The sequence below is a fragment of the Onychostruthus taczanowskii genome, unplaced genomic scaffold (genome assembly GCF_017590055.1).
Source record: "Onychostruthus taczanowskii isolate IOZ18803 unplaced genomic scaffold, ASM1759005v1 scaffold6, whole genome shotgun sequence".
NCBI lineage: Eukaryota > Metazoa > Chordata > Aves > Passeriformes > Passeridae > Onychostruthus > Onychostruthus taczanowskii.
This window is the reverse complement of record NW_024503679.1, coordinates 4,123,174-4,136,196: the sequence shown is the minus strand read 5'-3', so window position 1 is coordinate 4,136,196 and position 13,023 is coordinate 4,123,174. Positions and strand designations below refer to the sequence as shown.

The 13,023-nt window shown below is 42.1% G+C and overlaps 2 protein-coding genes across 3 annotated transcripts in view; one reads left to right on the top strand and one right to left on the bottom strand.

The window, feature by feature from the left end:
* The window catches only part of THSD4 (thrombospondin type 1 domain containing 4), a 241,152-nt gene extending 228,979 nt beyond the window's left edge, over positions 1 to 12,173 (bottom strand). Inside the window, exon 1 of one of the 2 annotated variants that reach the window (XM_041418530.1) lies at positions 12,015 to 12,173. The gene's annotated coding sequence lies outside the window, so the exon portion shown is untranslated. Of the gene's footprint in view, positions 1 to 11,764; positions 11,959 to 12,014 lie in introns of those variants that run through there. The other variant, XM_041418529.1, reaches the window with a different exon arrangement.
* LOC121343341 (basic proline-rich protein-like) lies at positions 11,709 to 12,398 on the top strand. The gene has a single exon (XM_041418394.1). The coding sequence runs from the start codon at positions 11,709 to 11,711 to the stop codon at positions 12,396 to 12,398; it is 690 nt and encodes a 229-aa protein (XP_041274328.1).
* The last annotated feature ends 625 nt before the right edge of the window (positions 12,399 to 13,023 follow it).

Genomic DNA, 13,023 nt, shown 5'->3' with positions numbered 1-13,023 from the left:
CTCACAATAACAGGAGAGTAAAAGGAGTCAGCAATTCCTCTGTGAACTCACAGAAACATGTCTGACAATATAAAAATCCTGAACTTCATAGCTGTGACTTCCTAAAGAAGGAATTAAGCAGTAGAGGAAGGCTTAAATATATCACAGTCCTCATTAAAAAAAAAAAAAAATCTCCCTATCAACCTGAATGCATACAGTCTCAAATATTAACTTTTACAAAGTTCTTTCTGTTCTATTGGCATGATTTCTGAGGTGTTGACCAGCGTCAGAACACAACATGGAGGACAGTATGAGACATGGACTTGTAATCTTTGCTTGCTTATTCAGAAGTGAAATATTTTCTTTGCCATATCAGTGGGAACCATCTCTCTGCATAGGTAATACCTCCAAATAACAATGCTTTCTGGGAATATTCCTACATTATCCACAGCAGACAAGGATAGAAGTGTTTCAGTACAGGGACGCTGCAAAGTCAAACCAAACCACTTTTAAACTTGTCAACCAGCCTCTAATGGCTAAGCTAAGCCTTCTTAGTCCTTGGAAGAGATCACTTTGCATCTCCCAGTTACCAGAGAAAACAGACTTGTCAAGAATGACTCAGTATTTCTCTTCTGGGTAGCTATTCATATCCACTACCATCAGAGATGTTTAATTTTCTAAAGTTAAACTCTATGTAGAGGAACAGTTACTATCTGGAACATGTACCTATAAATACAATACAGGCATCCTATTGAAATTAGCAGGAATATCCTTGGGATTCAATTTCAAACTTCAGCTACAGTGACTCCAAGGGCTTCTGTAGCATTATTATAATAGCATACTATTATAATATACTAGCATTATAGTAAACTATAAATATGATAAAAACCATTTCTGGGGCACTTCAGAGATTTCCCTGCCTGTTATGTAGCTCTCTGCCTTGGGTTAGGCATTCTAAAGGAAGGCTGGCATTCCCTCAATACTGAATGGGTCTTTGACACAGGAGAACAATTAGAGGAAAAACCCCAAACCTATTTATCAGTACAGGTAAAAGCAAGGCAATTCCATGTCAGTTTATTAGTCCATATACTTAAAAATAAAATACATTTATAAATGGATATGCCAGGCCACAACCCAGCTTGTCTCTCTCCCCTGCAGTTTGGCAGCAAAGGAACAATGTCTTGGTAGTGCAAGGACTATTCCCAGTGTTTCAGTGCAGGGCTGCACTGCAGACCACTGACTCCTGTTCTTTCTCTAATGGAGATTAATGTGGGCACACATCCCAAAATAACTCACCAAATCCTTTTCTACACAAGTTTTCAAGGACAAGTGTTTTAACACGCATTTCAATACTGCCAAAACTGGAAGGAAAAACACCACGGGTACCCACTGATGGACATTTTGTACTAGCAAGTGTCCAAGAAAAAGTGACCAAGGCTTTTGTAATAGACTCTAAACATGATGAAAGTCCTCTTTTGCAGTCAGCAAACTGCTTTCTTTTGGCAAAAAGAAGATTTCTCTTTTCTATCACGTGATTCCTATATGATTTAGCCTTCACTTCAACCAGTGACCAGTACTGCTGAGGTGACAGCTGTGTTCAGCTCAGCTGTCATGAAAAAGCTGAGCAACAGCTTGGCTGTGCTGTGCTGGGGCATGGAGGGGCAGAGGTGCACCATCCTAACACCTTGTCCTCTAGCATTTGGGATAATTTGGGCACCAAACACTTGCTAAATAGTTTCATGAGAACAACACAAGGCTTCAACAGACCAGAGGACAGACACAAGGATGTAGAGCTTCTCAGGTACCCGTGTGGGAATATATTTTAGGGATCACTGAAAAGTAAGTGACACATGTCCAAAATAAACAGTGCTGAGATTATTATGTCATCCTGGTAACTGCTGAACATGCCTTTGCTCAATAAAGCATAAAAAATCAACTGTTCACATCAAGGAAATGTCATATACCTAATAGTAAGACTTAGATGTTCTATTTTTTAAGAGGAAGTATAAAGAACTGCTAAATCATGGACAGAAAAACAGCTCACGATGTAGCTTACACATCTTCATTGTGCATTTCAGAGTCTAGGCTCCTGAAACATCTTGAAATGAATGAGTTGTGCAAGATTGGCTAAATGACATTGTTATTAAATAATATTATAAGAATGATGAGATTCTAATTTATTTCTGATCAAAATTCTCTCTGATGTGAGGCTTCCCACATACTGGTAGAGAAATGCAAGAATGGAATTTGAAGATTGTTTTCTTTTATGTTTCTACATAATGATGAATAATAGGTCTAATGAGAGATCTTGCAAGAGCACTGTGAAATTAAATATTTTTTTCATAATTTCAAAATAGAATACCACTGAACTTCAACCCAACATGAAACAATAAACTCTCAATGGATCTCTGACAGCCAGCTGGAAGAATGGCAGTAAGTTATCTTGTACATCTTTTGCAAATATTAAATTCTGAATGCAAGTAAATACAGGGATGACTCAGAGGACACAGTGAAGAACTGTTCCACAGAGGTCTATTTAGCTTTCATCCACAATAAAATTTAGACAAGGTCTCCAGCACAACAACACAGACATTCAATATGTTTATCTGCTGGGCTTGATATATATAGAATCTTACAAATAGTTCAGTTCCAAAACTGGACCGACAACCAAGATAGCAGCATCAGATGCCAATTGTGCTGCCAAGCCCTTACCACTTAAAGGGGTACATTTGCAGAGGTGCATCTCTTTTCTATGGGAAGATGTTAATGGAGAAAAAAGGGAAAAAACTAAGTTACTGAGCTTTAATTAGTAAAGATGACAACACTATCATCATGTCTTTTCAAGAAAGAGAAAATTAAGTGTCAGCATGGTTAGTGACAACAGAAAAAATGTAAAATCCTCATGTGCAGAAATCCAGAAACAATTTACATTTTCAATTCTACCCCTGAGACTGATGCCACTGAATATAATTTTCCTGAAGTCCTTATTTGGTTTGGGTTCCAGAAATATCCTAATGCTTGTATCAATCATAACCTCCATATGGTGAACCCTTCAGCCCCCTGCATTTTAAAGCTGAACTGCAAGATCCTTTAAGTGTTGGGAGAGGGAGCTGTTTATTCTTATCCTGTCAGCTTGAAAGGGATTTTAGACATCCTACAAATCTTGTCTTGCTGCTATGCCTCATGTGCTCTGGTGGTCCAGATGACAGTTAGTATTTCAGTCCATTTAGTGTAAACTGCATGAACTGTTACACTCCTACAGGAGATACCAGTCCTTGACACAAAAACACAAAGATGATCATACATTCAAGGAATCTTGAGCTACCATTCACTGAGCAGGGAAGTTGAAACCTTTCACCAGCTACAGATTAAAGTCTCCCTGTTAGGAAATTTATAGTTTGTAAGATGCCATCCAGTGGTCTGTGAAGAATGACTTTATGGTTGACAGATATAAGATCCAACCTTGTAGAATTATCAACAGCCCTTGTCACCCTTGCTAGGAGCATTATTCAAAAAACCTAAACAAATGAGGAAGATGCCTTTTTGACTTCCAGTTTTCCTTTCCAGTTCAGGTTCTAGTGTTGAGTTTCTCAGCCTATAAGTAAACTCAATACTGCTTCCAATAGAGGTTTGCTTAGAGAGAAGTAAGACATGATTGTAGTGTGACTTTGAAAGAACTGAATCAACTTTTCTGCTTGAAAAGTCATTCATCAGAGCTAATGCACGCAAGTACCCACTCTTACATCTGCAAAAGCCAGAAGGGTTGAAGAGAAAAAACATAAATACCATACTTGCCTGTGATTCCTGTATGGGCTTGCGGAGAAAGGCAGGTTCAAGAAAACCCCTTCTTAACAGAGTGGTGGAAACCATCAGTACCGTTAGCCACTGCATAGTAAAGAGGTGACTCTGTCCTGCCTCCCCATTTAGCCATGCACTACTTGATTCAGGATAAGGTAGCCCCAACATACTTGCAACACAGCAGCTTGAGCAAAATTATTACACTTAGCTTAGTGACTTAGCTTACCCTGTACCTCACAGTTTAACAACACAGCCAGAGTAGGAGGATACCAAGAAGGGGAAAGTGTGGCTACCACAGTCCACTCACTGAGAACATATCCAGCTTTTTGGCTGTATCTACAGCCACTGATATTTCAGATTAAGGTCTTCTTTTCTGTCTGTATATAACAAAAGTTTTAACTTTGCTCACCATCTCTGTTAATCAGATGCAGCTTAGAAACTGTACTTCATAGTGGTAGTTTCAGAGTTGGCAGCAGTGCAAGTCACAATGAAGTCACTTCTCTCTTCTAACCACAATAATAGCCAAATCTAATCCAGTGTATCAGTCATCTACAATCCAGAAATCTCTGCCACCCTTATACCAAGTTTCAGGACTTTCCTAACCATTCCTGCTCAAGGAAATCTATTCAAGTGGCTGGGACTCGGCCTAAGCAGAGTGAACAGGGCCCTTATTGCATCAGGTAAAAAAAAAAAAAAAATCAAAGGTAATCCCTTGGCAGTAGAGCCTGAGCTTCTTTGTGCTTGAGGGCAGGTTATTACAGCACACTGACCCTCACCTGACGTTGCTTAGTGCTTCCCCTGTGTCTGCAAACTGGGGAACAGGGACTGAAAATGTGAACGCAAGGCTTCTTGAATCTGCATGACAACAAGAACAGCCTATTACAAAACACTGGCAAAGGAAACCAAGTAACGCCTCCAACATTGTGGACTTCATTTGCTGCTTTATAAAATCTGTATGCCAGAGTTGATAGAGGGATCTTCCTAAAAAGTGTAACCAAATTTCATATGCTGTTTTTGGGATTTGGGGTTTTTTAAATCAGAGTCTACTACTTTTGCACAAACTGCTTAGACAGTCTTATATAGAGATTTTTAATCTTCCACTTGAATACTCACTGTTGGAGATAGGTGAAGACTTGCTGAAAGGAATGCAATTCAAATGGAACCACTCTGGGCACTACTTCACACTGTGCTCCCTGTTTTGACACAACATCTGTACGGTCTGAGGAAACAGGCATTTTGCAAAGCCCAGAGTTTTGAAAAGCCCCTCTAACATAACTTTAGGAAAACAGCAAAACAAAAAGCAGAAATAAACCCCACCTTTCTGAATCTTCAAATACCAGGAAGATACATTTGGAAACAGTTTCTCCCCCATTCCCATTTCAAAGCAGTAGAAACAATCACAACTAAATCACAAGCACTGTAGTTCAAAAAATATCAGAAAATGATAGTTCATGTCCAATTTTAACAATATGAAAGCAGCCAAGATATTTTAGCCCTTTCATGCCCTCATGATTCAAAATTGCATAAGGATTGTTTCTTGTTTAAAACAATTCTTAGTTATTATTATTTAAATTTTGAACATATTCTCAACTATCACTGTATTCAGCCATGATGTGATGAATTTGGCCAGCAACAAACACAGGCAGAAGGCACAGCTTTATGACAACTGATTAATTACAGCAGCATTGTGAGGGCCTAAGTAATAAATCTGAACCTGATCCTGCAACACTGTAAACATTCCTACAGGAAGAAACAAAAGTACTCCAATTGCCTTAATCTGAGCAAATCTCTGAACTGAAGGGGGGCAGTAAGAAAGAAAGAAAAGAAAAGACAATCTTTTTGGTGTGCAATATGTATCAGTGAGTACAAGTAACACACAAAGAAGAAAAGGAGTATAAGAATTACATGTTTAATGGCTGCTTATCCCTACAAAAAAATCAAAAGTGACATCCTGTTGTCATTTTATTGCAAAGGTTTTGTACCTCCTTGGTGATTTCTCATGGGCAGCTCCTCACAGCACTGACTCTTTCATCTTCTCAGCACAACAAACTCCATCTGCACTTCTCAACCAGCCAACCCACTCTTTTACAACACCCATCCTAACTGGATCTGGCTGTGGCCTATTAAGGGCAGACCTATTCCTAATTCTTGATAATTAGTACAGCTGGAACTCCTTAGGGGTGAGATTACCTTCATCACTATCTCTATTTTCCTACCTTCCACCCATCCACAACATCCTGCCTTAACCCCTGTGTTTCAAAACACAAACAGTATTTCCTGGGCCAATCAAACTGAACAATACTAACAGTTAATGGTTAACCCACGCTATTCTTTTCAATCCTTATTCTTATGCTGGTTTAATAAAGTGCTTAAATTTCACATAGAGCCCCTGAAAATCAGCAAGGAGGTTTGCCCACTATTTCCCACTCACTTCCCCAGCTGCTGAATGCAGCTCCACTGTACTACAAGAAAATGAGACAGCTTTCATTTCTGCCAGATTAAGTAATTGCATCCATTCCATACAATTTATCACTCTTTTGGGCAGCTTGTGTCATGGGATGACATTTTATTGTAATTATGCAGGGTGGGATTGGACAAGCTCTTGCTTCTCTTTGCCAATCTGATAAGCAAAACTATTTCTCTTTTTTTTTTTTTTTTTTTTACTTTCGTAGAAACAACATGTTTTAGATAAAAATAACCAAACAAGAATGTAAGTATAATGCACAACCAACTAAGGGTTTGATGTTACCAAGTCAGGACAACAACAATCACCTTTACTGTGGACAAAAAATCCAGGATATCTGAATACTTTCCAAGTCAACATTTACTCTCAGATTAGTGTCAATAGTTTTGCTGAATTTGCCATTTACAGATAGGTTTGTCCTTCCATGCACTTCTCTGCAGCTAATCCAAAGGGAGTATCAGGGGAATCCGCCTGACTCAGGATTACAGATTTTAGTCATACAATATTCAAGTATCCAAGTGACGTTTTTCTCCTGGGGGAGTAGTATCCATGCTCACATATCCAAGTGCTGATCCTGCAAGGCCAAGCACAGCAGATGTTTTTCACCAAGAAGCAGGTTTCATGAAGAAGGGCTTTTTAAAAGGGCTTCTTTATCCATCCTTTTCCCAAAACCAGAGCAAAGAAAACACATTCCAACTCAGATATCATGAGTCACATAGAAGGGAACAAGCAGGAAACCACAGTACTTCTATCAGTGTTACAGACAGCATCCTCAGGCTCCCAACAAAACACTTCACTTTGGGAAGCCCTGTCCCCTGCTCTCTTATCTCACCCAGCCATGCACTCCCAAAGGACAGACCTTGTCCCACCTCTTGGGCAAGCCAGGTCCAAGGTGTCACATCAGCCCTGCTAGCTCATCAACAGAGACAAACTGGGAGTCTGCTCACTACCAGGTTTCTCTGCTAAACTTCATTTTGATACCAGAAGAGGTCAATACAACCCAGCCAAAGATAAAGAAAGTTCAGAAGTTGAAAGTTCAGAAGTTAGAACTTCTGTTGTCGCAGCAGTTATCTCTTGGATTTACTAAAAGGGACTATTCCTTTATTAATGTTTGTATTTTAAGAAGCTTGGGTTTAGGAAAAAACACAAGTAAGCGAAGTTAAATCAACAAAAATAACACTCAAAAATGGTAGTTTTCTATATTTCTCTCTACTCTTAATCACATATGGCTAAATATAACTGATGTGTTTATAGCAGTCTTACAGGAAGGGAAATAGAGGATCACAGTTATGAACAAGTGGCTCCTCTGAAAAGGGATTAATTTTATCTACCAAGTCCTGTAAGTTAAATATTTTTCTAGTACCCAGAGAGTCTTCCAAAGTCTCCAGTTCTTGGAACCAACTATACAACAAGTATAACCTGTCAAGTTATAGAACAAGTTACTAACTCTTGTAGTGTCAAAGAAAACACTGGAAACTCATGGCTGAAATCAGTGGTCCTGCTTTCCAATGACAAGAGCACATCAGGTGGGAGTGGCCTGATCTGAAAGACACTGAAGTTGCTGATAACCTTTTCCTTGACTTTACTGGCTCTTAGACCAGAGCTTTAAATAAGAGATAGTGGCTCTTGCACTTACTGAGGAAAAAATCTACAGAACTGATGGAAAAAGTAAATTTTTTAAAATACATTTTTCCATATAAGGAGCCTGGAATCTTCCTGTGAAGGGAAATTCCAAAACCAGGACCAAAATAAATACTGAAGTGGGATGCCAAGTAGTAGGAGCAGCAAAGCATGGATGTGAAATAGCCAACAAGCAAGACCTTAAGCTGTGATTTAGAGAAACACAGTAATAAACCTATGAAGCACATACTACATAATTTGGTTCATTCATGTACATTAAATATTATTATGCAATTTTTTTTTTTGTATCTTTGCATGCAAACTATTTTCAGGAAATTTAACAGTTGACCAACATCCTGCAATTATCATACCTAGTTCAGAGATAGAGGAACAAGTTCAGATAAAGCAAAATGCCAATGGCCTGGATGAGGAGCACAGAGCAGCCAATGGAGTGTTGAAACCAGAAGCCCACATTCCAGGAACTCACACATCCATCACCTCAGCAGCCCACAGGGCTACTTGCCCTCACAAGGACTGGACTGAGATCCTATCTGCATTTCTAGTGCCAGAACAGCTCCTGTGGAGAAGCCCCACATTTAACATTTGGTACCACCATTTAAAAAATATGTAACAGATGTCTGTAGATGGTGCTGACAAGTGCTGACTGTTTAACAGCAACCAGAATTCTGAACGCTGACCCATCTCTGGGAATGCCATAACCCTGCAGGGGTTACACAAATTTGATGTGTGGCATGACACTCAAGCTCCCAAGAGAAAAATGGGTGGGACAGAACATTCCAGGAGGAGAAAACTGAGTTGGTTTAAATTACAGAATTTGAATCTGTTATTGTCACTAACACAAAGTACAAAAATGAACAAAAAATAATCAGGCAACACTAAAGCACACAGTCTCAGCTCTGCTTCCTTTATACAGAGTAAGATACGAGGCAAAATCAGGTCCATCAGGTGATTCTGTTAATCAATTTTTTTTATATCTGTTTAACATCCTTCTAATTAATCTTCTAAATGAAGTACTAAACAATGCATTCTTCCTAAAAATCTAATACACATGAACAGGATTATCTAGTGTAAAGTACTAACTATCCTGAAAAAAATCAAAGCTACTGCAATGCAAAACACTGTTACTTATGCTGCTAACAATGCAACCATGTTCATTGGTCACATATATCCAAAAGGTGATTAGCTTTACAATTACCTAAGTCGTGGTCCAAACTGCATTTAGATCAGGTAGAACTGCTGTCTGAAAAAAAAAAAGAACTAATAACTGAACTACTAATATGTAGTAGTAACTACTAACTAAATAATACGTGCCTACTCAAGGGAACAAGACTTGTCACAGAATCTGTTCTTCAGCCAGCACTGTTACCACTGGAAGCATTTCACAGTTCAAAGCTACAAAATGCTTTCCCTATCAGCTTTGTGGCAAAAGGGCTACTATCAAGGTCCAAACTCCTTAAGAAGTTGGTTTGACACAGTAAGATTTGTTTTACTTTTTTTCCTATTTGCAAAAAATAACAACCTTCCAAACCTGAAGCTTGTTATGATAACACAACACTACAGGGGACACAGCTAAAATTGTTTATGCATGGTTGACTTTGGAGCTCCTTGGGTTTTTTAAGTGCTTAACCACCTAACCTTACTTCTCTTGTACAGAATTTAATGCCCACAGAAGTGTCTGCAATGACTGCACACCACTGCAGATGATAAATCTGATTTCCAAAGTAAAAAAGAAAATCCCAAGTACCAATAAGTGCCCGACCAGCACTTCACCTGTTTTTACTACAACTGCCATGTGAATAGTCTGAATATCACACACCTGATGTCACATCACAGAGAACTGAGACTAGAGTGTGGAAACCCAGCTTTTCTGCTGTCTTGTCTGCACAGAACCACACACTAAGGCCAGTACGAGTCTTCAAGATGATCCTGCTTTCTTGTTTTGTTTTCAGCCTTCATTTAATACACATTTCTAACACAGTTACTCAGTTTGCTCTACAGCATAACCAAAGACTTTGTTCTGAGATCATAAAACCCATCACTACCTGGGAGCAACCTAATTAATTTTCTGCAATTAAATCTGCTGGGGCTCTGAAGGAACCTGCTGTATGAAATGCAGAAAGACTGAATCTTGCACCATACAACACCTCTAAGTGTTTCTGAGAGTTAGTCAGGAATCAAATTGCTCCTTAATTACAATGGAGCTTTTTCAGATTAAAATCATCATCAGCAAGACCTGGGGTGAGCCCTGTTCTTAGACAAAACCTGAGAAGTTATATTCAGGGCACAATAGTGATAAATAATCCATATTTCCTACCTATACTCACTTTGAAGGACTCCCTGTGACAATCAATACCAGCTGCCTCATGTTTCTAAATTGGCTAAAAATGCTCACTTTGCAGCACTTTTCTTGTTAAAGGTAGTCTCTCCTCCTAGTCTGCTTAAATCCATTCTCCCAGAGTTCCCTGGTGAAAAGGAAAGCATCAAGAATTGCAGGTGTCTAATGAATATCAGCAATATCAGTTTCATTTTAAACCCCTGATTATACTGAATAGATGAAAACCACATCAACCAGTAGATTACTACTAAGTTTACACCAGAAAGAAGTCCAAGTTGGCAAGCTGCAGCTTGGTAGATCAACTTTCTAAGAGTGCACTGGCAGTTCCACAAACAGCAATAAACAGACAGATTTGGGCTATTTTCTGTTCCTGCTCTTGCCACAGAAGACAGGAAGAACATGCACAGCAGACTGACAGAATATTAAGAGCTCATCAGGCAACAATTTTATTCATAACCTTATACCCTTGTATTGAGCTACTAACCACTAGTGCCTTAGACAGTGATTAAAAAAATAAATCACACTGATTTATCAACAGGTGACACATCGAGTTACAAATATTTCTATGACTTTTGATGGCTATTCACAATATTGATGCACCAAATTATCTGCCATCTCTGCCAGCAGACATCATCATGCCCTTATATAACCCTGTTGTATTGAAATCTTGCACATTGCTCAGTTTTGCTGATCCCCTTGATTAAAAAAAAAAGTTATGAAAAAAATGAAAAACAATACCAAAAAGAGTACACTGGCAAGAGATACAGAAGAAAGGTGACTAAAAAGCTAAGAATTCTTTAACCTGAAATAAGGAATAGCTGAGGTAGAAGATAATGAAAGAACACAGCTCTGAAATAGCACAGAGATGGAGAGCAAAAACCAAGCATAATTCATTTTACAAGGTCCATACAGTATCAGGCACAAAAATTAAAAGAAGCAAAAGGAAGTAGTTTTTTCCACACAACATAGCAACCTGTGGAACTCACTGCTGCCAGCCTCTCTAAACTGTTCATGTATGTAAAATCTGGAAGAAAATAATTTGGATGAATTAATGTCAAGTGTGTCAAGAGCTATGAAACACACAGGTATGGACACACTGACATTTGCAAAAACGTAAAGCCACAGTGGAGAAGAAAAGGTATTTCAAGATTCTCGTCTGCTACAGCACATCCCCTCTAGCCTGACAAGTGAGCACAAACAGCTCAAGTGTTGGTAGAATTAAAGGAGAGATGGTAACAAAGCCAGAGGCAGGAAAGCGAGCAGGGAAACACCGAACGCCAAGCGCGGTTCACGCTTTGCACGCTGTGCTTAGTTAGACCAAAAGATCTGGCCCCAAGCAAGAACAATTGCAACACGCATTCTTCGTGAGGCGAGTTATCCGCTTCTTTCCCTCTCCCGTACAAACTGCTGGATTCGGCTCAGGCTACGTGCAGCTACGGCTTCTGGTGGGACACCGAGGCAAAACGAAGCAGCTCCTTACGCTGCCTCTGGATGCAGCTCCTGGAAACCGAGCGTGCGAGGAGAGCAGCTTTGAAATGGCTACTTACACAGCCAAAACACGCGGCGCAAGAATCCCGCGGAGCGGAGCCGAGCCGAACGCGCTCCCGCAGCCGGGGCAGGGCGAGAGCCCGCGGGCCGCGGCTCCGAGCGCACACCCGCCGCGGAGCAGCCCCTCAGCGCGGCCTCGGGCTCCGCCAGGTCCGGGCTCCGCCGCCCCGGGCGCTGCCCGCGCCCCGCGCCCCCGGCACGGAGCCCGCCGCCCACCTGGCGCGCCCACCCTCCCGGGCCTTGCCTCACCGCTCCGTCCCGTCCGGCGCCCCGCGACGAGGCGCTCTCGGGGGCGAGAGGGCTGAGAGCCGCGCGGCCCCCGGCGCATGGGAGGCGGTGCGCCCTCGGCCGGGAATGCCGGAGCCCCGCAGGACCCGAGCAGGTTCCCGGCGGCTCCGGGGCTCAGCCACAGCCTCTCCCCTCGCTCCCTCCCGCCCGCCGCCCGCGCAGGAGCCGCGCGCCGGCTGCTGCCACCTGCCGGCCGCGCCGCGCAGCCCGCGCCCGCTCCCTCCCTCCCGCCTTCCCCCGGCGGGCCGGGATTCCAGCGGCGATGTCCAGCGCGGAACTGCGAGGCGGAGGCGCAGGGGCACCGCACCGTCCAGCGCCGCCGCTGCACGGACGTGCGGGGTGTAAGGCGGAGTATGGCATGGGATGCGAGGGACCCAGCGGCAGGGCTGCCCCGCGCATCCCCCGCGGACCCGGAGCGCAGGTGCCCCGCGGGAGCGGCGTCCGGAGGCCGCCGGGCAGAGCAGCGCTGCCCCAGGCTGACAGCGCACCCTCCTCTGCAGGAGCGGCCGGGCAGGTGCCGCGCGGCAGGGGCAGAGGCATGGGCACATTGTACTCCAGCCGACTTCAGTTCTTCCAGCCCTTCGCTCTTGAGACGGGGACACTGAGGGACCCCACACTGCTGACCTCAAACACGACAAGAAAACGCGAGAGACAACTGTCATCTCCCTACTCACTGGCTGGGTGAAAGACCATCTGCTTCCAGAAAAAATACTGACAACTAGAAAGTAATATGTGTTCCTGACAGTGTTTGCTTAAACGTCTGAGGTCTGAAACGGAGCCAGTAACAGTGATACACTGGCACTGTGAAAACCACACCACCGATAAGCAACTGTGAGGAGGATCTTCTCGTGGTAACTTTTGAGTTAGAGTCTGAGGAAAAAGCCTGGAATTGTGTTTCTGTTCCTGCTTTATATTAACTGTACTTGGACCTAAGATCCCTAAGGGCATTTTCACTGAAAAGAGCAATAAA